This window comes from Panicum hallii, chromosome 9 (genome assembly GCF_002211085.1).
Source record: "Panicum hallii strain FIL2 chromosome 9, PHallii_v3.1, whole genome shotgun sequence".
NCBI lineage: Eukaryota > Viridiplantae > Streptophyta > Magnoliopsida > Poales > Poaceae > Panicum > Panicum hallii.
In genome coordinates, this window is record NC_038050.1 from 70,592,270 (window position 1) to 70,619,808 (window position 27,539).

At 44.4% G+C, this 27,539-nt stretch overlaps 3 protein-coding genes across 3 annotated transcripts; 2 read left to right on the forward strand and 1 right to left on the reverse strand.

Annotated features, from left to right (window-relative positions):
- Positions 1–469: 469 nt before the first annotated feature.
- Positions 470–4,849, reverse strand: LOC112876418. Its single transcript, XM_025940520.1, has 5 exons — positions 3,898–4,849; positions 3,002–3,238; positions 2,413–2,496; positions 1,465–1,594; positions 470–1,166 (listed from the first exon to the last, which is right to left on the reverse strand). The coding sequence occupies exons 1-5, from the start codon at positions 4,221–4,223 to the stop codon at positions 750–752; spliced, it is 1,194 nt and encodes a 397-aa protein (XP_025796305.1). The 5' UTR covers positions 4,224–4,849; the 3' UTR covers positions 470–749.
- Positions 4,850–18,385: 13,536 nt separating this feature from the next.
- Positions 18,386–21,388, forward strand: LOC112874553 (probable prefoldin subunit 2). Its single transcript, XM_025937930.1, has 2 exons — positions 18,386–18,902; positions 20,577–21,388. The coding sequence occupies exon 2, from the start codon at positions 20,625–20,627 to the stop codon at positions 21,060–21,062; it is 438 nt and encodes a 145-aa protein (XP_025793715.1). The 5' UTR covers positions 18,386–18,902; positions 20,577–20,624; the 3' UTR covers positions 21,063–21,388.
- Positions 21,389–21,677: 289 nt separating this feature from the next.
- Positions 21,678–27,144, forward strand: LOC112874552 (THUMP domain-containing protein 1 homolog). Its single transcript, XM_025937929.1, has 6 exons — positions 21,678–22,022; positions 22,629–23,087; positions 24,051–24,190; positions 24,330–24,450; positions 25,148–25,288; positions 26,570–27,144. The coding sequence occupies exons 1-6, from the start codon at positions 21,810–21,812 to the stop codon at positions 26,657–26,659; spliced, it is 1,164 nt and encodes a 387-aa protein (XP_025793714.1). The 5' UTR covers positions 21,678–21,809; the 3' UTR covers positions 26,660–27,144.
- Positions 27,145–27,539: the final 395 nt, after the last annotated feature.

Sequence of the window (27,539 nt, forward strand, 5' to 3'; positions counted from 1 at the left end):
ACCAAACATACCGCCGTACTAATACCACACGGACGAGACTCGCCGCTCGCGTGCCCGCCCCGGCCCCCACATGACCGATTCACCGGCCTCTAGCTGCAGTGCCGACTTGCTTGCGTTCTGATCACCTGCACTACTGTTGCGGCTTGCCAGGCAAGCTGTGGCTAGCTCATCATTAGGGCAGTAAGCTCAGGAGCAAGTCATGTTCGATCGGATCCAGTAAGCAACGGCGCGGCGTAGCCAACTCCATCACCTTCTCAGCTTGCCGTCGAGAGAGAGCGAAATCAGGTTGCCTGGATGTAGTGGTAATAAAGGGTCTAAAAATAAAATTTTGTCTTGGGCTCAAAAAAGAACTAGATTCACATTTTATATATTTTTGAATTAAGGATGATTAAGAGCTGAGTTGGATTACAAATCCAACATTAAGCTTAAGGCTACTGCAAATTCGTAAAACATTCACCGAACATCAGAAAGATTAGGGAACACCACAAATCCACAATCACCTATTTGCACTATATGCCAGGTTGCCAGAAGCACAGCCCATTTCCATCGCCCTTGGCGGTAAACAAATTTTAAAGCTGTAACACAGTTTCACAAAATACCGCCCCCCACAATCAACCTGCATCTACTGATTCCCTACATCTACTGGGCAGACACAAAATGCAGTCTTGTAAGTGAACCTGCACACCATGAACCCACTTGGATTGGGATCACAAAAGCAAACGGAAGTTTCTTCTCATAGGATCCGATGTTCATGGCTTGTTGGACTGGGATCGCAGCCTGCTTGCAACGCAGTCTGGGCTTCGTTCGTACTTCCTCTTCCTTGAAGTTGGCTTAGACGATGGAGTGACACATCCAGCATCCTTATTGGCCTGACCATTGTGAGAATCAGATGTCACCACGGACTCGCTTCGGCTATCATCCTTGTAGCCATCAGAGTTCTTCACGTGGCGGCGATTTGCCTTGGTCTGCTTAGCTTTGCTACTCGTTTCTCCATCCTCTAGGCTCTCCTTGGAAGCTGTAGCATCATGGTCGGAAACAGATGAGATTTCTGATTCAGAAAGCTGCTTGTTTGAGAAGTCAGCTGAGCTTGAATCCTCTGAGTTAGCTGATGCTCGCTGTGTTGCAATTAGATAGTGTGCCACAGATTTGTACCCAAGTTTGACAACCTGCACGAAGGAACACATCCACATTATCAAAACCATTAGATCAAATATAAAATCATATGCACGTACACACATACTAACAACATGACAGCAAACTACAAATAACAACAAAGACTTTAGCCACATGCGAGTGGGGTAGGCTAACCTAACAGGAGCCACATCATTACAAAAGAGAGAATATTTTATAAGAATATAGCATAAATTAACTATAATGAATGCATAAATTTCAAGTTACTTCCCTTCTAATAGCAGTTTGTGCTCTCCAAATGTAAAATGCATATTTATGCTAGTATATATATACCTTCCTATACACACAACCAGTAGGGAACCATCCTTTCTTTGTTCTACATATACTGCAATTACAAATGCCACGGCACACTGGACATATCCAATTGGGATTCTTCTTAGCTTCTAGCACATTCTCACCATACCTGCATTGATTGCAAAAAGTCAATCAAAAAACGACCACTTAACTATCAAGTGCACACACAGGGAGAAAAGAAACAAATGCCCAATTTAAAGTACATGTACTATTGGCACAGACCTGCACCTGCAAAAGTATAGCCCAGTTTTAGCTCAGTTCTATATTGCATTCCAAATCCTACACAGGTTTCATCAGCTTCCATAAGTTCAATGAAAAAAAAATAATTTCAGCATCAAGTCCGTTTCAAACCATAAATTGGAAAGTTCCTGTTATATTTCTGTAGCTAATAATTCCTCTGATATAACTAGCAATGTCTATGAAAAAATATTATCATAAATGAGAAGAGCTATATATTATATAAGTAATTTTCATATTGAATTTAATGTCAATCGTGTGTAGTCAATCTATACAATAATTTAGATACTGGTGGTCAGAGTAAGAAAAGGTTCACTTAAGTTAAACCTAGATAGATTTATATCTGCGATCGGAGATACTGCTAAACTCTTAGAACTAAAATATAAGCCTTTCGTGTTAAGGTACATATGCTATATGCAGGATAGTATTAACAGCATGCAATTCTGTTTCAAGTCACAAATTACATTTAACAATGTCATCCTTGCATATACACATCAAAATTGTCAGAAGGAAACATGCCCCCAGCCCATTAACGTGCATGTCATTAGAAAACAGCAAAGATGGCATAAAAGTACTTATGTCTACACTCATAAATGCATAATTGATAATTCTATGCTTAATTTTATCTAACAGCAAAACTAGACAACATTTAACCAAGAAAAGAGATATTAATCTAAAGAAAAAGCTCACCTCATGTACAAACAATCTCCACAGAACTGCCCTTGGACAATCTGGCATTTGCAGCAGCTTGTGTGATGACCAAGAGTCTTCTGCCTGTACCATGGAAGACTTTGAATCAGGCAAATATGCTACAAGAAAATTCTGAAATCCCATGTTGCATACAATATATCTTAGGTCGTGACAATAATAAATTCTATGCAATGGGTCATAAAAACCTCCAATCAAGGAAAGTAACCTGGCATTTGTATACAATATAGAAGAAACTTTTTATAAAATATTTAGTTGGACTCTAGACTTTTAAGTGTGCACATTTATTTATCTAGCATTCACAAACTAAATCACATTAGGTGAGTGGTAATAAAAAATACTGAAGTGGTAATAAAAAATACTGAAGTGGTAACTAGCAGAAGTTCACTTGTATTAAGTCCATCCATATACCATTACTGTTAAAGTTGTAACTTTTTGTTCATTTTGCTGTAATAAATTTCACAGTTATTTTACCCTTGAACCCCCCAAAAAAAAAGCTTTACAGCAGATAGCAAAAGAAACTGATGCAAAGCTACAGCATTCCCAAATATTTACTCCAGTAGAAGCTTACCGGCACTGATGACAGGTCTGGCCCCTCACTTGATCATAGATGCGCTTACCATCTTTGCCACAACCATCGACAAAGAGAGTCCAAGGAGTATTACATGTACCCAAAAGCTTCTCGTGCTCTTCAGTGTATATTTCTTCCTTGGCTCCTTCCTCTAGTAACTCGGTTCTGCCACCTTGAGGATCTCTCTCCTTCTTGGACCAAATTTCACAATAGCTGACTGGTTCCACGTTCTTCAGCCTAAACAAAACAGGGGGTTTTAAGATTACCGTTATTGTCATAAAATAACCAACAATGGAGGTTCACGATTGCAAGAAATGGAAGTCTGACAGTGCATCTCAAACTTAAGAACTCGACATGAGGCAAACAATTTTGGAGCAAGAGCATAACTCAGAATTTCAGTGTTTGTTAGCACCGTCCAGAACATCGGGTGATTACCCATTGTTACATTTCAAAGAGTACGCTTGTTACTCGCAGTATCGTTGCGGGAAAAGAAAGAACAAACCATATCCGATCAGATACATTCACCATTGAAACGGCGAGCACGAGATCAGCAGATAACGGAACGATATCTGATCCTGAAACGTGCAAGGAGGAAAGGGGGGAGAACACTACAACTAAGAACATTGCAAGGACAAGAAGGCGCCGGCGACTCATTCAGGCCGCGAGTTCGAGAAACCTGGCATCGTCACTACGCTGCAAAATGTCGCTGTACTCGAGAGCCGCAGCTCCAGGTGGACAACCTGCTCCTCACAAAAGAACGGATCTTGCAGCCGCGGCACGCGCGCGTGAGCAACCTCGCGACCTCACCACCCAAGAACCCCGCAGGTGTCCAAGAAGCGAACCCGGACAAGCACCCACCGGCCCAAGAGGACGACTCGATTCGGTTCGGTCCGTACCTGAGCGACCGCCGCGAGGGCGCCCGCGGCGCTGGCTTCACCTTGGGCGGCGGCGCCCCGGCGGACCCTGTCTCCACGGGCTTCCGCCGCCACCTCCCCCTGCCGGTGCCCCCGCCCGAGCCGGCGGCGGCGGCGAAGGAGGAGTTGGTGAGGGTCTGCGCGAGGTCGAGGATGCCGAGCTTCTGCATCCGCTCCATGTTCTCCCGGATCCGCGCGGCCCGCACGCGCTCGTAGTCCGCTCCCGCCGCCTCGAGCGGGGACACCGGGCTGCCCGGGGCCTCCGCCCGCGCCGGCGAGTGGCCCGAGGCGGGGACGCCGGTGACCATGGTCGGGGAGTCGCTCGCCGTGGTTTCTTGAGGCGGCGGCGGCGGCGGCGGCGGCGCGATTTCTCCGAGGAAGGGGAGGGAACCGGGCCAAATCGCCGTGGGGAGGGGGGAGCCCAATCGCAACGGTCAGATTGGTGGCCGCCTGGCCGAGGGCGGGGATTTTATGGGCGAGGTCGCCGCCGCTTGCTCCGGCCGTCACCGAGCTCGGCCCGCCCCGTTCCCTCCCTCGCGGCTGGCGCGTGGGACCGTGCGGCGACTGGCCGAGGTCGGGCCCGCTCGTCAGTTGGGGAGAGTAGACAACGCGGGCGCTTTGGGGGTGGGTACGGGGCGTCGGGGCGCGCGCGAACGGTACGGGTGGGAGTGGGAGCGTGAGCGCGGGATCGGCTACCGGGTTTCCCGCGCAAAGCTCCCTGTCTCTGACGCGTGGATCCGGCGCGGGGCCAATTGCGGCCAGGCACGGGTGGCGCTCGGGCTCGGCCCAGCGTGTACGTGAGCGCGGCTGTGGCCGAGCGAGGCTGGAGGCGGGAAGGTGGAGGGAGAGAGCGCGCCCGGCGCGTGGGGCCCGCCACGCTGGCTAGGCTGCTAGCTGGGTAGCTTAGAGCAAGTATTAGACCAGTCTTAATAGGTTTTATGGATTATTTCATGATCTTAAATTCTATGTCCATTATCAATTTTTACTGATATGGTGAGGAGAGGGAATAAGAGAATTTCATAAGATGTGAAAGAAGTTTTATAACCATGAAATTCACCTGATATAGTATCTAGTTTCCAGTCTTAGTATTTGTACCATGAAATTGTATGTACATTGAGACTAACCTTAGCAGGCTGTAAATAGGCTAAATAGGCTGAATGTTTACTTATGATTAATGGTGAAGAGATCATGATTGTATGAGTGGATTAAGATATAGTTTGCAAAGATCCTTGCAGAGTACGTGCCTGTATAATTGACCTTACTCTTAAGGCATCCGCAACAGTTGCAGCACCATACTTTCTTTAGTGATATCCACCTAGGATATAGCAGGTACTGTAGATGATCTATTCAACTATAGCGTGATTTTCTAAATTATAGTGGGATCCGCATGCTAGTTGATTTTCTAAATTATAGTAGGATCGGCATATCAGTGTTTTATAAGAGCAGGATTAATACGACTGCTGCCTGTAAGAATCTTTGCGGTCTATCTTTTAGCCTATTCTGCTCTTTACTAATATATAGTCTATTTGTTTGTCTCACAGAGTTTTTTTTAATGTTGAAGTCGGCTATAAAGTTAAAATCAGCTTTCCCTCTCTTCTCTTTACTCCCTCTTTTATCTCAGCATTTAGCCTGTTTGTTTACATCCAGTTATAATACTATAAGACTTCCTCTAATGTTCCAGCCGCTAGTGGCTCCCTCCGCTCGCTCCGCTTCCTCCCCATGGCTTGCCGCTGGCCTGCTTCGCCTCCAGCCCCACCGACCGCTCGCTCCGCTTCCTCCCCCGAGGCTCGCTGGCCTGCTCTGCCTCCATGCCTGCCCCTACGCCCGAGCCGGCCACCGCTCTCCTCGCCCAACGACGGCGGCCACGCCCTGCGCCGCCTCGCCCGTGCCGAGGTCAAGCTCCGCCCGCCGTCCGCGGTGGTCGCGGCGCCGGCCGTGCCGCCCGTCCACAGCTGGATGCCGCCTGCGCTGAACTCCGCCGCCGCCGGCCATGCCGCCCGTCCACAGCTGGAGGCCGCCTGAGCCGAGCTCCACCATCGCCCGCGACGAGCTCCGCCCCGCCCGCGGAGCATCAGCGCCGGCCAAGCCGCTTGAGTCTTGACCACCCGCGACGAGCTCGCCTGCAACGGAGGCCGCCCGCGCCGGATCCTCCGGTTCCGAGCTTCGCCTTGCTCGCGGCCCATCTCCCCGTTCCCCCACTCGTCCTGGCCTGGGAAACTGCATGGGTGGGCCTACCGACGTCGGAACATGTGCTAGCGAGTGTCGCTGGGTGAATCGACGTTTTTTCTCTCTCTCTTCTTCTCTCTCCGACGTGGCTTTGCTATAGTAAGCCTCTAGCGACCCGTTGGCCACGCTTGCTCGTCGATGAGATTTGATTCGACGGAGGCTCAAAAAGAAATCCCGTGAAATCGAACGTTTGAATTTCGGAACGGTAAAGAGGTGCTTCTCGACCGTTTGAACGAGCGAGCTCGGATCGTGGCTGCGAACGAAACCAAAGATCTCGTGCCGGAAAATCCATTTCCCCTGACGGCTAAGCAAGTCTCGTGCTCCACGGTGAAAACGTTTTCCACCCCCAACAAGGAGGCATGGAACGTGCCGAAGTATCTCCATCTCTGCTATTAAAAAACTAATAGAAAAAATCTACATAACCTCCCAACTATTTAATAGCGGTGCACTACTTCACCCTCAAATTATAAAATCGGATATTCTACTCGTGAACTTTCCAAAACCGGTCAAATAACCCTTCAAATAGTTTTGGACAGTGATTTTGCTACAGTGGCGCGGTTTTATATTTTGCTTTTCTATTTATTTCCACTGAATCTTTGAAAATCATAGCAGATCACAGAAAAATCATAAAATATAAAATCTAATTTTATTGAACTCCACATGAGTAGATCTACACAGTGAACATATAATATGATATTCTTTAGTACAAAATTTTTATCGTAGCTTTAGATATATACTTTTCTGTAATTAATTGAAATAATTCATAGCTGCAGCTTCTATGGTACAATTGTGGTGAAATTTTAATTGTGGGAAAACTATTGTATGCTTGAACTGTAGCAAAAATTTTATACTTATTGAATCAATGTATAACTTAGTTATAGATTTATTTAGGTTTATGCTTGTTAAATCTATGCTCCAAATCTATACTTTATCTATAACTAAGTTATACATGATCCAATGAGTATGAAATTTTTACTACAGTTCAATCATACAATAATTTACCAACCATAAAAGTTTCACCACAATTGGACCATAGAAGCTGCAACTATAAATTATTTAAGTTAATTATAAAAAGTATAGATCTAAAGCTATAACAAAAAATTTATGCTAAAGCATACCATATTATATCTTCACTATTTAGATCTACTCATATGGAGTCAGACAAAAATATATTTTATATTTTATAATTTTTCAAAGATTCAGCGGAAATAAATAAAAAAGAAAAAGATAAACCCACGTCATGGTAGCAAAACCACCATCCAAAATTATTTGGGAGGATTATTTGACCGGTTTGGAAAGTTTAGGGGTAGAATATCCAGTTTTATAGTTTGAGAAGTGAATTAGTCCATCGTAAATAATTGGGGTTACGTGAATAATCTTTTAGTGCGACCCTAACTCCCCTCACCTTCGTCATTCTGCCACGCAACAATCTGCCCGTCCAATTTTTCCACCTCGCAGTATTCACGGCATCCTGGAAAAAACTGCCGCAACCCCATGCCGCGGCGTCTCGAAAAAGGCAAAATTTGCTGTGGGACACCGTTAGAATGGCAACTTTGCTGGAGACCACTAAAAAATTACATCTATGCTCAAGAACACAGTTAAACTGGGTGCATTTGCTCAAAGACACCGTTAGCACTATTTTGCCCCTTGGTGCGTTATCCTCCCACGGGTCTTTCTTCTCCCGCAGAAGTATCGCTCGCTACTCCTCGCGGCCACGCGAACAGGCCAGCGGCGAGTCGATTCTCCCCTGCGGCAGGCCCCTCCCGGTAGCGGCCACGCCGGCGGCAGGCCTCCTCGGCACGCAGCCCTCCCGCGCGTAGCCCCGCAGAGGCCCTCTCGTCTCCTCCCGCGGAGTGCAGGCGCATCACTCTGGCGGCACCCCTTCCTAGCAGCCAATCCCGGCGGCCGTTGCGCAATATGGAGGTTGCACGATATCTCAGTGACATTTTCCCGCAGGAGGCGACCGATGTTTCATGGGTTCTTGACGGATACAGATTTCTCCCTTTTTCTCCTAGGGTTAGTGCTAATTTTGTGCAATTGGGCTTGTTATCGCATAGTTATACTTGTTTTTTCTAAGTAAATCATATTGTGTGTCGATTCTACTATGATTTGTGTAATTGTTCGCGTAGGATGGATTCCAATTCGTCCTACAGGCTTGCTGTTCATGTAGGTGCTTATGTTAAAATTACTGATGACAGCAGTCGCTAAGATCTTAGATAGGGATATGTCAAATTGGAATGATTTGCTAACTGAACTTGCTACAGACATTAACTTAGGCTCTTACCACAAGTTGCGTGTCACCTATTGGGACAAAATGAGTCGTAACTATGACGAAATTACATTTGATCAGAAATTATTGCATGCAATTGACATGTATTGGGAGATAAGAAGGCTCTCATTGCAAGTGTGTGTTATCAAAACGAATGATTCTGAATTCATCCATGATGTTGGGCGGCAGCAGAGCATGCTTTGTGTTTTGCAGGGAGGCCAAACAAATTAGTGCACAGACTCCTCTTGAAACTGCATCACCCATTTCCAAGCCACAAAATTAGAATAGTACTTCAATGGCCTGGGTGGATGATGATATAGAGTATGTTGGTTTGGATGATAAGGATCCCTTCAAAACTTTGCTTTCTGATTCATCTGATTCTGAATGTGATGGTGATGTGGGGTGTGTTGGCTTGGAGGACGATTTAGTTGTGGATGATGCATGGGGTTGTGAGACAATTATCCATGCGACTGACTTAGAGAACCCAACAATAGCAGTTGGCATTATTTTTGGGGATGGTGATACTTTTAAGACGGCTATTAGACAATATGCAATAAAAGGTGAATATGAAATTGCAGCTGACTATTCTGAGTCGACAAGGTATCGAGGCTATTGCAAAGCTGAACGGTGCAAGTGGAAGATACATGCTTCCCGGGTGCAGGGTGGAAGTACATGGAAGGTACCGAAGAACTAATTTGTACTGTTTTTTTAATATTCAATACTAATTTTGTAGTGTCCAAAGTTGTGTTCATTTATACAGATAAAGAAGATACCATTTGAACATACTTGTCACAGCACTGGAAAAGTAGAGAAGAATAGCATGGCAACCAACCATTGGATCAGGGATAGGGTTCTTAATTGGGTTGCAAAGGATCCTACAATTGGAGCTGCAACATTGAAGAAAAGACTAGAAGAAGAGTATCACGTGCAGCTATCATATTATGTAGTATGGGATGGAGAAATATGGTTTTGGAACAACTCGAAGGAAAGTGGGATGATAGTTTTGAGCATGCTTTTAGTTTCAAGGCTGAGGTGGAGACGACCAATCCAGACAGTTTGGTGGACATTGAATATGAGCAAGTTGGGAAGAAGATGAGATTTACAAGAATGTTTGTTAGCCTAAAATGTTGTGTGGATGGTTTTCTAAATGGTTGCAAGCCTTTTCTTGGTGTAGATTCCACTCATTTGACTGGAAAATGAAAAGATCAACTTGCATCTGCAACAGCTATTGATGGGCACAATTGGATGTTTCCTGTGTGTTATGGTGTGTTTGGATCAGAGACAACTGAAAATTGGTCCTGATTTTTTAGTAGACTTAATCAAGCTATTGGATCACCTCCAGGCCTAGTGATCTCAATAGATCTAGGCAAAAGAATTGATTCAACTGTTACTCAAGTCTTCAAAAATAGGGTGGAACATAGAGAGTGCATGAGGCATTTAGTTGCAAATTTCCAAAAGCGATTTCGAGGTGAGGTCTTCGAGAAGCATTTATGGTCAGCATGTAGAGCTTTTCAAAGATATAGGTTTGAAGACACTACGATCTGATGTATGAAGCCTGTCCTGAAGCTATGAAGTGGATACATGAAAATCACAAGCACCTTTGAATAAGATATTTGTTCTCTGAAGCAAGCAAATATGACCATGTAACAAATAATATAGCTGAAACATTCACCAGCTGGATTAGGTATGAAAAATCCCTGCCTGTAATTGATCTTATGGATAGGATAAGACAGCTGCTGATGCAGAAATGTTCTTGAGAAGAAAAATTGCTCGGAAGCTTCAAGATAAGATGCTACCTAACATCATGAAGGATCTCAACTCAAGGAGTAAGGGCTGAAATATACGTGGAGGTATTCACACAAGGATGGTGGTCAACATAATGAGATGTTAGGTGAAGTCGAAGGTGTTACAGGGGATCTAGTTCATTGGAGGCATACTGTTGATCTTTAGGAGAGGAAGTGTACCTGCAGGCGTTGGCAAGTTACTGGTATGTATGTACACATGCCTTATGTATTATCACCTCAATTCGAGGTTGTAATATTGAAGGCTATGTTCATGAGTACTACTCTGTTGCCAAGTTCAAGAAAGCCTATGAGAAGTGTGTGAAGCCAATAACAGATAGCAAACAATGGCCTAAAGTTGATCTTGGGTTAAGTTGTGGCCTCCAATTCTAAAGAGGACAGCAGGAAGGCCAAGGGAGAGAAGGTACAAATCAGCCACAGAAGGAGGATCTGGAAGGAGAACCACACGATGCACAAGATGCAGACAGCTTGGCATATGGTAAAACATGCAATGAATATGTATATGATTCTGATGCCCCACCACCTGCTACTCCAAAGCCAAAGAAAAAGCGAGGTAAGAAAAGTGTCACCGTAGTACCATTTAGTGTCGTTGCTCCGCCGCAAGAACAACCATCATGTGCTGATCTATTGTGAGCTTTTTTAACCCAATCTTTGTGAATTTTTACAAGCTTTACATGTATCTTACGTATCTAAACAACTCACAGTGCTACACCAACTAGAGCCATCACTTTGTGCTTCTACACCAAGCCCTGTTACAAGGAGGTAGACGTGTAATTTGAATTTAAAAATACTCATCTTTCTTCTCAAATCTGTAATTTCACATCTTTCTACTGATTGCAGCATGTCAAGGAGGTTGTTGGAACTAGAGCCATCTACACCAACTAGAGCTATCGCTTCTGTTTCTACACCGAGCCCTATGACAAGGGGGTATAACTCTTCTACCCTTTATGTATTTCTATTTTTTATCTCTACTGTATTGATATGCTTTTATATCCACTTGCAGCCGCAAAAGTATGCTAGAACTTGAAGGTATCATAGAGCCCGTTGCTTATCCAACCACATCTCCGGTTGCTATTGAGAAGGGAAAGGCAAAGAAGTTGAAGGTTGTTAGGTCCAGAAAAAATTAGAGTATGCTGAAAACACATGAAGGCATCATTTTGGAGCATTATAGTTCAAAATATGTTATTTTGTAGTGTTGTACTTACTAGAGAAATGTGGCTGAAACATGTGGTGTACTTGATGCCAAATGTGGCTAAAACCATGTCATTTTGTATTGCTGAATTTGATAGTTAAATATGGATCAACTATATATTTTTCTATTGTTGGATATTGTCGGTACATACGGACAGGGATACCCCCTGCTAGGGTGTCCAGCCTATCAGACCCGGGGTCACGGGGCTGTGTACATAACGTAGTTTAAACAGGTTTAAGAGATTAAGTTCGTCTTATCTCTTATTCATCTCGTTTATCTCTTATTTATCCCGTATGAATAGGAGATTAAACTAGTCGGTACAGAGGGAATCTACCTGAGATATGTTCTGGTACGATTTTTTGGCTAGTATCGATTAGGATCCTTGTAACCCTGACCTTCCGGACATATAAGGGGGGACAGGGACCCTCTCAAAACAAGATCATCAGATCATTCCACACCCAAGGCAATACAAACCACCGTACAGGACGTAGGGTATTACACACTTCACGGCCCGAACCTGTCTAAGTTTTGTGTTCCTTGCACCTTCGAGTTCCTGATCTTGGCGTCTCCTCACCTAAAACTTACCACCTTGGGCATATCTCTCGGTGGGCAGCCGATAAAACACCGACACAGCCCGAAGGGCGTAAGTTTATCCGTAACCTCGCCCTAAGCCTTTGGGTGACGGGGCGTACGGCCCGAGCCTGACAGCTAGGGTCACAGTGTTCCGACCTCACCTCGTGCTCCAGCAGGCTCGGCGCCTCCACGCACCCACATGGACAAGGCGCTCAGGAACGGTCACCATGGGCCCAAACGACCACGGGGGGTCCGGTGCCACCACGTGTGGGAGCCGGACCCCCTGGGGGCCTGTGCTCCTGGATCGCACTCGGGGGCTCGGACCTCCCTTCCCCCCGGGGAGGAGGTCCGGCGCTGCCACGTGCCACTGAGGAAGTGGCTGCTAAGATAGCACTGCCACGTGTCCGGTGGCAGTAAGCCTTCCGAGGGACACCAACCCAACTACCACATTAAATGCGGGCAGGTGGGCTGTGCATGCCCGTGACAGGGCAGGGGCTGCCCACTGACACGTCGGGCAGGTATGCTGACACCACGGTAAGCCCGTCTGTTACCAAGACGGCGCGTCACATCACCGTGCTCTGCGCGTGGACGGGCGGCATGTAGTCACATCACATCGCCGCGCGCGTGAGCAAAGGGTAATTATGATCTGCTGCAAGAGAGCTGAGGCGTGCGCTGCTACAGTATGCGCGGAGGCTACGGCGTAGCGGGTCAACATGGCCCCTTCGCATGTCAGCGGGAATCGACCCAACAGGCACGTCTTCCACTGTGCATGTCACTGACACCAGGTACTGTACCGGTAAGGTGGCACATGGCCATACCCTGACTTTAGATACGCACGTCAACTTCTCGATCGAGAACTACAGGAAGGAGCTGGCGTGTAAGATCTCTGTATCTGTCGCATTAAAGACTCCAGTATGTGCATTGTTTAATGTATCGCCGGGCCCACCTATGTAACGCCCGTATTTTTATCTTATTTAAATTGCATTACCAATCACTCGATTAAAAAATTTTTAAACCTTTTCCGCCGCTCGAGCTCCTGAAACCCACCTCCCGATTTTCCGCCGTCCTGACATCATGCAGTCTCTTCCTCTTTTTTCGCGAACCCGCCCGTCCCCTTTCCTTTTCCACCGGCCCCGCCGTCCCGTCGCATCACCATCGTGTCGCGGTCGGACGCGTGCGCCTACCCGGCCGCGATCGTTGATGCCGCGCGCCTGTCCCCTCTTTTCTTTTCTCATATTTTGTTCAAATCCATTTTATTTCTCTCTTCTAATTCTCCCGCTTGTTTATTTAAATTAAATTGTTGAGTAATGCAACAATTTAAATTTCATATTTTTGCTTATTTAAATTGTTGAGCTACTGAGTGAAAATTAAAAATAAATAAATAAAAAATAATAATAATTTATTTATTTATTTAAATGAGCACGCTTCCCCGTTGCTGGCTGTGCACGCACCCTCGCATCGGGCCGCCTGCGTCACGCGACGGCCGCTGCTGCTCGCTGTGCCACTGTGTGCTTGCTGCCCGTGCAGGCCAAGCCGGCGTGCGACCCGCTGCTGCGCCAGTCCGTCTCCGTCCCGTCCCCTCGCCCTCGCAGCTTGCGCCTTGTCCCCGAACATCACGGCCGCCATTAATGGCGAGGTTCCTGTGCTGCGCGTGACCCTCCCATGCCGGCCATCTCCCCTCTCCCTCTCGGCCTATAAATCGGCCTCCGAGCCGCCCCTCACTCCACCCACGCCGCCCCAGCACCTCCCCTCCTCTACCTTGCGCTGCAGCTCACCGCTGCCGCTCGCCATTGCCGGCCACCACCCATCTCCGTGGACAGCCTTCCGTAGACCGTCTCCGCACGAGGTGAGGGCCGGAATCAGACCCCCTCGGCCTCCTCTCCATTTTCCCCTCTTCCCCGGGCGTCACCATGCACCAGGGGCCGGCGCCCCTGGCCTGGCCGCCCGCCCCCCCATCCTACCATTCCCCTCCTCCTCCTGTTCTATCTCGAGGAAGAAGAAAGGTAGACTTTTGCATGACCCCCTCCACCTTTGCTTCTTATGCAATCCGCAGCCCTCCACCTCCCTCTCTCAAATATTTAATCAGAGCTCCTTCTATCTCTTTATTTCATTACAAATAGGTCCTCATCCTTTTAAACTACTCCCTAAATGACCTTTAACTCATCAGTTCATGCGATATTTTGTTCCGAATCGATTCCAAACTCCACCACGCATCATCTTCAAATATTTTCTCCAAATCTCAGGATCCACATCCGACAAATATAATAGTCTTCTCTATTTTTTTAATCGAAGCTCTCTATTTCCCTCTTTTTTTAGCTCGTCGGCGAATCTTGTTTTTATTGTGGGATTGTTTGTGTGTCGTAGCCGACGGTGTGACCAAGAAGGAGCAGTACCGTGAGCCGGAGCCTGAAGACCCGTACCTCGAGGAGGAGCTTCCGGAAGGCTTTGAGGACGGCAAGTCCAATCCCATCCTTTGATGCATATTTATCCCAGTTTTATAAGCACAACCTATTGGCCTATTTTATAAAATGCATTGCATTATTGCAAGATATGGTTGGATAGCCACCCCTTGATTGCTATAACTATTCCTTGATGACCTAGGTTAATGTCTATATAGGATTTGCTCTGTTGGACGTTAACTACTGCTAGAGAATGCTTAGGACCTTTTATTTCCTTTTATTATATTTTAATCATGACCACAACGCGCTTTATCGAGAATAAAAGTGTGAGTGTTTTAAAAGATAAAATAGGATTTCTAAAAAATAAAAGAAAGATATAACCTGATGAGATGGACGGTGTTTCATGTGTGAAATGCCACCGGTGAGCTTGTACCTTTGTGGTTAAGTATGGTTGGGAGGTGTCCGTCTTGTTAATGTAAGGATGAGCTGAGGTGTCATCTTGCGTAACCCATTTCTCGTGCAACCACTCGACCGTTGTTGGGCAACGGCTTAGCATAAACCCCACTAGTTGTTCTTCTAGCCAAAAGGAGAGCTGGTGAGCGACGGGAGATCATGGAAAAGGAATACGATCTGTGTGAGTTATGTCCCGGTTATGACTTTGTTGATAGGTCATTGACCCTATGGTTGCTTCCGTGTTGGCTAGTTAGATTCAGCTAAGGTGGGTAATGGCTTTGTTAGGATCCGCAGCGACACTAAGGTGTTCGTAGTGCGGTACCCTACTTGTGGGTAAAGTGTACAATCTCTGCAGAGTGTAAAATCTATTCGAATAGCCGTGTCCACTGTATTGGATGAGTTACGGCTTGGTCACTTCAATAGACATTTTGAAATGGTTGGTTTTGTGGCTTGAGTCATTTTGAAAGTGTCTGGCATTTGTGCCGTGAGCTACTGTGAATGTGGAGTCCGGTAACATTAAAATTTGGATCCTTTATGTAGGATCAACCCCACTTACTATTCGATTACTACAGAAATATTTTAAGAAAACTATTTTATTAAATGAACCCTTGCATGTGTAAACCCTTGCTTTATCACAAACGAACTCGAGCCTTATACTTGATATAGTCTGTGCATGATCTTTATTATCCCTCTCCGTGGGTGTGGTTGGACTCGTTGAGTACGTATGTACTCACTCTTGCTTCGTTTTTACAGAGAAGGATCCGAACTTCGTTCCTGAAGACGTCGAGTAGGTCGCCGTCCTACACCCAACCTTGCCTGTGGTTCAGGGTCTCCACAGGAAGCTTACCATGGCGCAAGACTCCGATGTTCTCTTAGATTTCGTTGGCACTTTAGTTTGGCTTTTAGTCCTTATATTGTCCCTCATGATAGTGGTGCTTCAGTGTCCGCTACCTCGACGGTTTGTACGGTAATGAACTATCTGATGTAATAAATGTGTTATCAGCCTCCTGAAACTGATATTTGTATCACATTTAGTCACCTCTGATGAGGGGACGCTTCAACCTGTCGGGACCCCGCTCAGTGTACGCGCTCCCCTTGAGCTTATAAAAGAGTGAGCACGCACGTTAAAACACAAGACACAGGCATTCGGAAGCTTTTAGCCCCAGGCTCTAAGTTTTCATAAGCAATACAACACACAAGTGGACGTTGGGATTTACGCTCTAGCAGTCTGAACCACTCTAAAATTCCCGTGTGCTTTCTGTGTTGGTCCATCCCTTGATCAAGCGTTCCTAGATTTTTACAAACTCTTCCTAAACAAGGATTAGGCGGGTGCATTCCGCCACCCGGCTGGAGATTTACTCAGACAGATATGCTCCCGTCGTTGCTGTTAAATGATCTATTTGAAGAGCAGGGGTAGTCTTGTCAAGATTTATATCTTGTAATTTGTTTTGAGGTAAAAATATTATTACATGAGCTATAGTGTCTTTCCGTAAATGGGTATGTATTTATAATGGCTTCTAGCAAAGACATACTTTTTTAGCATTTTTCAGCAAAATCCACCTTCTAACGGTGTCCCAAGGCAAATTTTACCCTGAAAAAACAGCCGCAAACCCTACATCCGCACGTGCGTTGTGTCGTCGCTCGTCGTCTCAGCCACCCTCAGGTCCCTCGCACGTCCGGCTGGGAACTCCAATCCACGCATCCACTTCGTCGCGGATTAAGTGAGCTGTTGCTCGTAATTCTAGCTGCCACTTGCCGGCAGATGGTTATCCGGAAATCTGGAATTTCATGGGCAAAGCAGTGGAAGACGTAGAATTATATAAATAAGTTTCCATACATTTTTAGTTTTATTTCTAAATATATATTATTCTATTACATGATTTTTAAGTAAATGTAGACTTTATTTTTTTAAATTTTTTTTCTTAACTACTTGTTGAAACTAACAATCCTAAATGTATAGAAGACATAATCTTCATATGTTTTGCAAGTTATGTTTGTTTAAATATATTTTAAATTTTTTAACTAAAATATACGTTCCACAGTTCTTCACATATTTCGAGAGATATCTTGGCAACTTCTAAACTTTAGTGATAACAAAGTCGCTGGTTTGTTATCTTTGTCGAAAATTTCTTAGATCACAGTATAGTTGTGCTAGCCAAATTATAAAAATAATAAGTACTTTTATAGTTTTATAATATCATATTTAAAAGACGTTCACCTTCTTTTTTAAGTAGCGATGATGATATTTTTGTTAAAAAAACTTTTATCTAGAACTAGCATTAAAAGAAAAAAATATTTATATTATTTTTATATTATCTTGAAAGAATTATATATCTATTTGATTTCAATAATATTCTAAAAGTATTCTTTACAAGGTAAATTTTTTAAGGTGAAACCAGCATATTATGCTAAGGTAATACTTTAAAAAATAAAAGACTAAATATTTATATCAGATTTGGACCGTTCGTTCGTGCTCGTTGTATGCCCCACCGTTTTAATATTTATATCAGATTTGTTGCATGCACCGCCTTCGTTGCATGCACCGCCTTTGTTGCCATTCATCGGCGCCGTCTCCACCATGCACTGCCCGTGCTTATTATGGCGTCCTGTGCACAACGTCCCATTGTGGCTTGCTATGCTCATTGCGAACGCTCATCCCCACCGCGTCTATCATTGTTGCCTATTGATATTGTCTATCTATACCGGGCGCTGCTATTGCTTGCTACAGTGACACTACAACTATCGACTTTGCGAAAGATGAAGAAATAAAAAAACTAGCATATCAAAAATGGTTATCTTTTTCTTTGGAAAATGTTAAATCTGTTTTACTCATATGTAGCCTATATACAATTTTGATTGTACTACTTTCTACAAAATATTGATATATATTTTTAAAAATATTGATTATATATTTTTGAATGTTAGTCTGACATTTTAAGGTTGTTAAATTTATTGCGTTGAAATATTAATTTAGTTTAGATTATGGAATCTTTACCCCTCTCTTCCTCGCAAAATCGGTTGAATCGATTTGGCCCATGCGATGGTGTCTACTATAGTTTTTATTCTCCTCACCACCAGAGATGGATATAATAAACCGAAGACCGAAACAAAATAACTGAGATCGAAACCGAAGTGACCAAGACCGACATATTTATCCTAAATTCGGTTCCTAGATCTGAATAACGAAATTAACTTCTAATTTTTCTGTTCTTGAGCTCAGGTAACCGAAATATTATGTATTAGGCCCCATAGCATGTACACCCGAGACCTGATAAGCAGAGCATCCTCAAAAGTCTTTTTAAAATTTACTCTCTAAATCATCATTTAGAGAGTTATTTGAGTAAAAGTCGTTTTCTCTATCTCCGTACTCTCCGACAGCTTTTCTATATCCTATGCGTAGTCTAAAGAGCAATTCTGACTCTCCATCGAGAAATTTGAAATAGATAAGATGTATATTTAGACATCTAATTAAAGACTATTGAAGCCTAATTTTTACCAAAATCTCCATTCCTCCTGCAGATGCTCTTACCCTGTATAAATGATTGTCACGCTCACCGGTTCATACTTCCCGAAATCCCCACCCCATCCATCCATACCCTAGCCGCCGGTCTTCTCGTCTCTCTGATCGGCGGCGGTGGTGTGCCCTCCCCTCCTCTCCTCCCCGCAAGATCCGGCGTGCCAGCGCCTCCACCCGTTTGACGGTGACGGCCTGACGGGCGATGCGCTGGGCGGGCCTCCGTCGGCACGAGTTCCTCTCAGCCGGGCGGCCCTAGCAGCTCACGGCCCCACCATCTGGCAGGTAGCCGGCGGCGGAGCAGCAGTGCCTTCTCCTTTGACGGGCAACACGCCCACACGGCAACAAGGCCCGCTTCTTCGGCACCGCGACCTCCACGCTTCCCTGCCCAGCTGCAGCTCGAGTTCGGCTGGTGCGGCAGCACCCTCCCTTCCCACGACTTCTCTGTTCTTTCTCTCGGCCTCGGTCTTCCTTTCCTAGCGGCGACGACAGGGCGAGTTGCGCTGCCCGTTGTTCGTCGAGCGACGGGCGCTTCGCCAGCGACGAACATCCGACAGGGGTATGCCTGCCTATTCCCCTCCCTTCCCATCCTGCTGCGCGAAATCAAACGCCCAAACCCCTAGCGTATGGTATTTTTATTCGGATCTGACCATGTACACCCATGTCCTATACTGGGTCCGCCCCTGGGGCAGGGGCTCGTTACCTAGTATGGCAAAGAGAGTGGAGAGTGCCTCGTCTAACAAGCATGTAAAATGACTCAGGGTGACATGACCTTTCTTGTGCAATTTTCGCATCAAGCACTAGGCGAAGAGGCTACTTTTGAGTATGGGAAGAAGTCTTAGGCATATGCAGAGAATGGGGGACTTGTGTAGTTATGTCCCCTTCTTACTGAACAACTATCAGCTTTTGGTGTCCAAATTGCTATTGTGGTCTGGAAAGAGTTTTTGGATTTCGTTTGTGATTGTAGGCAGATCTTTTACAGATCTTGCCTGTATTCTTAGAGAAGAGCCTGCCACTCTCCTGTAGCAATATAGCACTGCTAGTGACTGCCTTACTGGTAATTGTGAGGTACTGCCTTACTGGTAATTGTGAGGTACTGACTTTCCTAGTTTTTAGGGCGAAAGTGTATCTCCACAGTGCGCACTTTTTGTGTCTTGACCAAGTGATGTAGAAAGCGATTTTTCTTATGCGAATTTGCTAAGCTCAGACAGGTTTGGATATTCCAATGAAATGCAATCTTTTTCCCTTAACCAAACTAAAGCGTACATAGACTGTTTTTAAACCATTTCTTTGGGAGCAAGGCTTTTGTTCAAGGTCAGCTGCACAGTCGTTCTTGGCAATTGCAATAACTGATTTATTATAGTTAACACTGTACAAAAACTGAGTACTAGCTTGGATGTGCATTGAGGAAAATCTAGGTGTTTGGACGATCTTCTTCGTCCTTGAGTCTTGCTCAGGACAATATATTTGGTTATGAGGCTAGATTTTTGTTACAGCACACACAATAAGTATGACCTGATGAAATACTATTATGGTTATTATAATAATGACCGCTCAAATTAGTTGGGCCAAACTGTAGTTGTACCAATTGGTGAAAATGTCCAAATTCCAAAATAGATACTCCCTCCGTCCCAAAATATAGCTATTCTAGCATTCAAATTTTGTCTCATAATATTGCTACTTTTAAGTTCCTAAGTGAGTTTTTTGTTATGCGAGGTCTAAAATGCCCCTCCTTGCATGCAAATTAATTATGGTATACAAATCTGCATGCAAGCTAAATAGGAAAGCCATAATTATTCTCTTATTTAGTGCATGGTAACTAAAGAAGGGTAATATAGACTTTTACTCTCCATCCTTAATCTGTCTAAAAAATTTTAGAAGTAGCTATATTATGGGACAGAGGGAATATTATTTATGGAAGATATATACAACCATTTCTCCCCAAATAGTTACCAGTTCTTCCTTTTGCTTTCTTATATCCTCAGCCTACCCCATCTTGCTTGGAACTAAAAGGCTTTATTGTTTCTTATCCTTGGTAACTGCTGTTACAATTAATCTCTACATTCGGTAACTTTTACACTACAACAATGTGTTTCTATTTACTGCCCTATGTCATTGTGTTTGCTCTTGGAGTGTTATAATTTTTGACATTTGGTGCACTTTATACTTTCGATGCTACAGCTGTGGCTTCATTTATTCCTTGATCTTTGACCTTTATCATTTCGATCTGCAGGTTAAACTTTTGTGATATCCTTCTCCACTTAGCGGCATCACAAGGAGAATGGCAAGCAAAGCTGGCGGTGACGGCAAAGAAGCCATAAATGAGCAAGTAATCGCCAACACTTATGCCAACATGCGCACCGAAATGAACCAGCTCTACACCAAGATCACGGAGCTGGAGATGGAGGTCGGCGAGCACTCCCTCGTGATTGGTGCGATCGAGCCGCTGGACCCCTCGAGGCGCTGCTACAGGATGATTGGCGGCGTCCTGGTGGAGAGGACCATCAAGGAGGTCCTGCCCGCGGTGAAGCGCAACAAGGAGGGCCTCGAGGAGGTGATTGCCCGCATGCACGAGGCGCTGGAGAGGAAGAAGAAGGAGATCACCGAGTTCGAGCTCAAGTATAAGATCCGGATTCGTAAGGCTGACAACGACACTGAGGAAGGCGGGAAGAAGGAAGGCACTGCGCAGGGAGTTCTTGTTGGTCCTGCTGGGCAGTAAAACTGAGTTATAGAGACCTGCATGCTACAAGTTACTTTGCGGCGCCCAGATTGCTTCTTTGCTAGATGTGGAATGGTATCTCTGTGTTTTAAGGGTGATACGCTTCTGTAGAACCCAAGATTTTGTGTAGAACCCGATATTATGCTTAGATGAGAACCTCATTCGGAGCTGAATAGTTGGCGGGCAAGTTGTGTCATCTAGCGTCTTTTCTTCAGGTGTTATGTTTTTGATGGAACGTTTCAGATTTCTCATTGGGTGCCTGATAGTGAACTGTCATGCCTGCTTGTAGCAATTCCAACTGATGGAACGTTTCATATTTCACAAAACTATGAGTTCTGTATCCTTTTCTACGTCGTTTGAATTGCTGGCTCAAAAATGCTGCCAAAAAGATACAGAACCCGTTAGTTAAAAAAAACTTTGTTACGGGCTTCCAGGAATCGGATCTCCCGTATATCCTTTGTGTTTGATTGAGAAAAAGCATAGTTACGGGCTAATTGTGATATTATTTAAGTCGTCAATTTTAAAATTTGGGTTGAAATCCTTTCATTTTTTTTTAAATTTGGATTGAAACCGGGCGAAACCCAAAAATGCGATCGGACGGTTTACCAGCGCCGGGCATTGGGACGGGGGTAATCTCGGCGTCCGGCTCGACGGCCTCGCCCTCTCCCTCTCCCTCCGCACTTCCGCAGTATCCTTGTCCCCACCGCCGCAAAACCCTCGCATACCTGAAGAAACCCTAGAGAAGAGATGGCCCCAGGCGGCGAGGGCAAGGGGAACCCGGGCGGCGGCGGCGGAGCTGGCGCCAAGGGTGGTGGGAGGAAGCGCAAGTTCCTCCCCCACGGGAAGCCGGTGCGGAAGGGGGCCTACCCGCTCCGCCCCGGCGTGCAGGGCTTCTTCATCACCTGCGACGGCGGCCGCGAGCGCCAGGCCACCCGCGAGGCCCTGTCGCTCCTGGACTCCGTAAGCAACTCCCTACGACTCCTCCGCTTCACCATGCTTGGTCCTTGGCCGGCGTGTAGTGGCTTGCCCTTCCTAGGCCCGGGCGCGGGCGACGCGCGCACGCCAGGTGTTCGTCGCATTGCCCACGACAGCGCAGTCAGGTTGGTTGAAGGCACTGTGAGTTGCCGCGGACTCGTCGGCGGGTTCGCCTGCGGCATTCCTTCTAACGAGTGCTTGCTGGCAACTGATTCGATTGCTTGGGCTTAGGCACTATGTGGTGATTGGTGTTTCTTTGGTGACACATTTCATATGTTGGATGTTTTGCTGTCCACCTTTTAGTCTGGCTGAAAGCCTGAAATGGGGAAAGCGGATAATATTGGAAATTGGTACCTTAGCTCCCGGAATTTTAGATGGCTATGACTGGTTTGTAAAACACTTTTAAGCTGTGCAATGTGATGTAACTGCTGACAAGTATGCTTTTGCTTTGTTATTAGTTTTGTTGCTACGCTTTTCTATCCAGGAAATGGTGTTGCTATGCTACTTTCTTTATTTTTATACAATCAGTCTTGCATTCTTGTAATATGCTTTTGGCTCATTATGCTGTTTACTCCATTGTTGTTTCTGCAGTTCTATGAAGACCTGGTGGGTGGGAAAGGATCGGATGAGAAACCCAAAGGCATTCCTGACAAGCCACTGAACAAAAAGATAAAGTTTGAGGACTCTGATTCCTCAGATGATGAGGATGAAGACAATTCAGTTGATGAAGCTGACAATGGGAATGGGAATGATGTGGAGAAAGGTGAAAATGCTCCAGCCAATCAGGAACAGGAGGTACTTAACACCTCTATTCCTGCCAGTAAGGATGTTGAGGAACAAGCAGGCACCACTGAAGAACCAAAAGAAAAGAAGCAACGTGTGGAAGACCCTCCAGTTTCTGAACAGACAGAACAAAAGGAGACTGCTGATGAACCAAAGGAGTCCACTGATAAACCAAAAGAGTCCACTGATAAACCAAAAGAGTCCAGTGAAAGAAACATTGATGATTTAATTGACGAAGACTTGAAAGGACTGGGAGACAGGAAAAAGGTCTGTTTGCTTTCCGGTTGTAATTACAGTTTAAGAATCAGTGTTTCAAAGGTGTCGCCTAGGCGTCCGGGCGGACCCAGCTTGCCTTGGGCAACAGTCATGCCTTGTTGCCTAGGCGCTGCCTAGGCGTCCAGGCGTACCCAACTCACCTTGTCGCCTTTAAAACACTGTTAAGAATATGTTGCAGTTCTCCTCTCTGTTATGGAGTACTCCATATAATCTTTACCAAAGAGCAAACTGAAGTTTCTAGCATTTTCTGTAGGAATAAAACAAGTACTTCATAGTTGAGGGGTCTATTGGTGCCATTTATTCTTTATAATTTTTGTTCTTATAAAGCAGGCTTCTGCATATGAACTTAGGTGTGCCTTTTAAATTGCTGCAGTCTTGGGCATCCGTTTCCTGTTGTCATTCACATTTATGTTGCAGATCCAAGTCCCCTTGTGACCCTTTGGATACTGCAATCAAGTATTCTCCTGCTTAGTAACCTTTTCTAGCTCAGTTTCGAATTTGAAATTTAGCTTGTGCAGTCTAAAATTGTCTCAGGCAGGAACTGACGTTGGAGGTTGATTACTTTTGTATCTGATGACTCACTCGATACTAGATTCAATCTTGTAACGACGTCACTTGGAGCTCATGTAAAAGTAGTTAAATACACTGCCTAAGCAATTTGTTGCGGGCAAAAGGTCTTGTAGGAAACTTGACTAATCAAATGGAAGAAATGTGTATTGTACTATTGTACCACACTTTTTTTCAGCAACAATTTGTTTGGACTCTGAGCTGAGGTGTTATCCAGGGTCTTATCTGCATGTGCATTTCATTTATTCAGTTCTGTTGTAAATCTTTCTGACAATCCCCAATATGCAAAACCAACACAAACCACTTTATATCTGCTGTTTTTGTTCTAGAGTGGTTTATGACATTGTATGCTAACTTATATGATGACATTTTTTGTATTATGAACAGAGGCTCTTTGCAAGCCTTGACTCAGGCTGCAATGGTTGCATATTCATTCAAATGCATAAAAGAGCAGGAGACCCTGGTCCAGTTGAGATTGTACAAAACATGATGTCATCGGCTGCTTCAACTCATATACATATGTCAAGGTTCTGATTTGGTGCTATTGCAACCTATGTTCCTCTGTGATCATTAAGTCTCATATTTTAAGTTGGTAGTTTTTCTTTGCTGACATGGATTGTTAAGTTGTTTTTGCGCTTATAGACTCCCCTTTTGAATGCATGCTAGATTTATTCTACGAGTTTTGCCTGCTGAGGTGGCATGCTATGCATCTGAAGAGGAAATAACAAAAGCAATTAGTCCCCTTGTTGAAAAGTACTTCCCAAAAGAATGCCCTTCGGTACATAAGGTAAGTTGCCTACCTCATTGCTGCATTGTTTTTTATATTAATCCTTTAGTTAGGGAGGAATTGTCTGGTGACATAGCTGCAAGAATACTGCCTGAATTTTTTCCTACAGTAGCTCACAGTCAGTGTCTCTAAAATTATTTTATTCAAATGCTACCTTTTCTATTCATAGAAGATGTCCAATGTAGTTGTTTCAATAATGAACTATCAGGTTCCAACTATTTTTACTATCAGCTGGCTACTATTTATGTTCATGCCCTAGCATCAATTGTTTTGTTCATTGTATGGTCAAGACAGTTTTTGGACTTTGAATGATATAGTTTAGACCATGGTTGCTAGATCTGAAATTTGTAAGAAAGATTATTTTACTTTTCCTGGTACTGACTATTGATTTCTGTGGAGTTTGTTAGATCATATCTTCATGTTTATGGATGGTGTATTAATTGCACTTTTCATTTTGCTGTGACAGTGCTACTAAGATAAGTTGGATTTGGTGCAGTAAATCAGTTTATAAATGTCATGAATCCTTCAATATGCATTACCTGGCAATATTTTTTCTGTGCTTTCTTAGCCAAGGAAGTGCATAAAACATGACCACAAACTGTAGCTCCCATACTGCATCTGTTCTGGACAAGTATTTGTTCTCTTTGTTCAGTATCTGAAATTGGAGATGGTTTCTAACTCAGCTTTAATCTTGCAGTTTGCAGTGTTATATGAAGCAAGGTCAAACACAGGAATTGATAGAATGAAAATTATAAATGCAGTAGCGAAATCTGTACCACAACCTCACAAAGTTGACCTGAAAAATCCAGACAAAACTATTATTGTCCAGATTGCGAAGGTAAATGCTTTTATATGCAGTACAGTTGGACTGGTACATTATGCCTCTTTTCTAGTGCTAGAGGCTGCAGTGATGTGCAGGTGGTAGCAGAGGGGTGAATCCTCCATCAAATAAAGAGAAATGCCATGTCAAAGTCTGCGATTACTCGTTTCACTTCATGTTTTATTAGGATGCCTCATTAATTTTATTTGAGTACTGGAAATATTTTCTTTGGAAATACCTAGTTGCATTAGATTATTTGGGGGTACAAGGTCCCTAAGTATTTTAGTAGCGCCCTTGTTTTAGCTGCACATGATGTTGTACCTTGTTCAGATCCTACTGGCCATTTCTAGCCTCTTCTCTTTTTATTAAAAAGGTGACCGGGGACCCCCAGCTGGCATAGCCATGATGGAGGGTGCAGGGCACCAGTACAAATGGACCTTGGGCAAGTCGAAGTTTGAGGATTCTGGCCTAATCATTAAATTAATGAGACCACATTGTAATTTTAGACTTTATTCTGGAGGGCATGCTAAGCTGCATCATTTTTTCTGCAAATGTCAAAATCTGACAATGATTGTCAAGTACTCGAGTACATGGACAGTTAAACTGTTTAAGCTCTGTATGACAGGTTAACACTAAAGGACCAACATTATTACACACTTGGATTAGTTGCTCGGTAACATCTTATTTAGTTGTAGTAGTACCACTTAGATTCCATTTAGTGCACCCAGCTCGATCTGATCAAATTAGTAGTACAAAAACTGTTGTGCATGTTGCGACCACTACTGTGATATTTACAATGCCAGTAGACTGGGGAACTCATCCTAGACCTTCTGTCCCTTTTCTCTTCATGGTAGCTCCAAAGTTAATGTAATGTGTAACCATTCTCACTGAAAATTTTGAGGATGGCAGAGGACTCTAGTTCGTCATTTAGAAATGACCAAATTGCTGTTCTGGATCATTATGTTGGCAGCGAGCAGCACTGCCATTTATATAGCATGCATATGTGGGCATGCGTATGGCAAGTAAGCTTGATAGACCTTTATCACTGCAGGCAATGACCAAATTTTAATACAAATTGACAAACATGTATCTCCTGAACTGAATGTCCTGTCAACACATTTTGCCAAGTGCACATGGTCCATAATGCATGCATGGCTCCTTCTAATAGTATCTTCTTGCTTTCTTAATTATTCTGTTCTGTATGGTTCATCTAGCCATATCTACATGTTAGCATGGATTTTCTTGAAGCTGATTGCAGTTCAAATTTTGATGGACTATCTTTGTTTGAAACTTGAGCAGACCATATGCATGATTGGAGTTGTCGAAAGATACAAAGAGCTCTCAAAGTTCAACCTGAGGCAGCTGACCTCATCAGAGTCAGAGAAGTAGCCTTCGGGTGGCAAAATCTTCCAGGCAACATCTGGACCAACTTTAAATCATCTGCAGCATCAGATGGCTAATTAAGCTACCAACAGATTCAGATGTACTATCTTGTTGAAGCCCTGCGAGGTCATTGAAAAGCCACCCTGGAATCTTCAATGCTTCACAGCGCAACAACCTTAGTCAGTAGAGATCTAGAGTTGTACGATGGTGGGTTGCGACCACAGGTGGTTAGTAGTTGCTGGTTGATTATCTTTGTGCTTCCCTGATTCGAGTTCTGAGATTTTTAAGGCAATAGAAAGAGCTGACGATCTTTATATGTGATTTCTTTCTGACGATACGATGGTCCACCCAGGCTCGCCAAAGATGTAATCTATCTTTGCTTCTTCTTTTTCTGAACTTTTATATAGGTTGAATAAGTCTTTGTGCAAGGCTGTATACGTGGAACCTGGAATTTAAAAAGGTGAGAAGCGAAAATGATTTTTCTCGTGGAAGAATCAGCCATTCATTTGTCTGTTCACGAAAACTGTCGATCCTTTCTGTGGTCTTTTGCCCTTCTTTACTGAAAGTCAGCAGTGAATGGAAGGTGCCGCCGCTTTAGAGGGAATCCCCTATTTACCATGAAATTTAACTTTCAACCCTTTCATGACACCACCGTTCAATAAGCCTTCAAACGGTGCGTCACACAATACACAGCAATAATAACATAGTAGAATAGTATTTGAAGATCCGGTTTCAATGCAAACCCATATCAATAATCACAATTAACAGTATTAGTTCACATATTCCTAATCTAGAGCCTGAGCTGAGGATCACAGCCAAAGTTATCCTGTCAGGCTGCACATTTTGATGCTGCATCCTCCTGAACAACTCAATCGTGTCTTGATGC

Bases quoted from the DNA above. Each gene is read 5' to 3' on its own strand.
- LOC112876418 (XM_025940520.1), bottom strand. From the start codon at position 4,223: ATGGTCACCGGCGTCCCCGCCTCGGGCCACTCGCCGGCGCGGGCGGAG. The intron at 2,497-3,001 runs GTAAGCTTCTAC...TCCATGGTACAG, and splicing joins CAGACCTGTCATCAGTGCCG to GCAGAAGACTCTTGGTCATC. The intron at 1,595-2,412 runs GTGAGCTTTTTC...CAATCAATGCAG, and splicing joins GGAGATTGTTTGTACATGAG to GTATGGTGAGAATGTGCTAG.
- LOC112874553 (XM_025937930.1), top strand. From the start codon at position 20,625: ATGGCAAGCAAAGCTGGCGGTGACGGCAAAGAAGCCATAAATGAGCAA.
- LOC112874552 (XM_025937929.1), top strand. From the start codon at position 21,810: ATGGCCCCAGGCGGCGAGGGCAAGGGGAACCCGGGCGGCGGCGGCGGA. The intron at 23,088-24,050 runs GTCTGTTTGCTT...TATTATGAACAG, and splicing joins GACTGGGAGACAGGAAAAAG to AGGCTCTTTGCAAGCCTTGA. The intron at 24,191-24,329 runs GTTCTGATTTGG...AATGCATGCTAG, and splicing joins ACTCATATACATATGTCAAG to ATTTATTCTACGAGTTTTGC.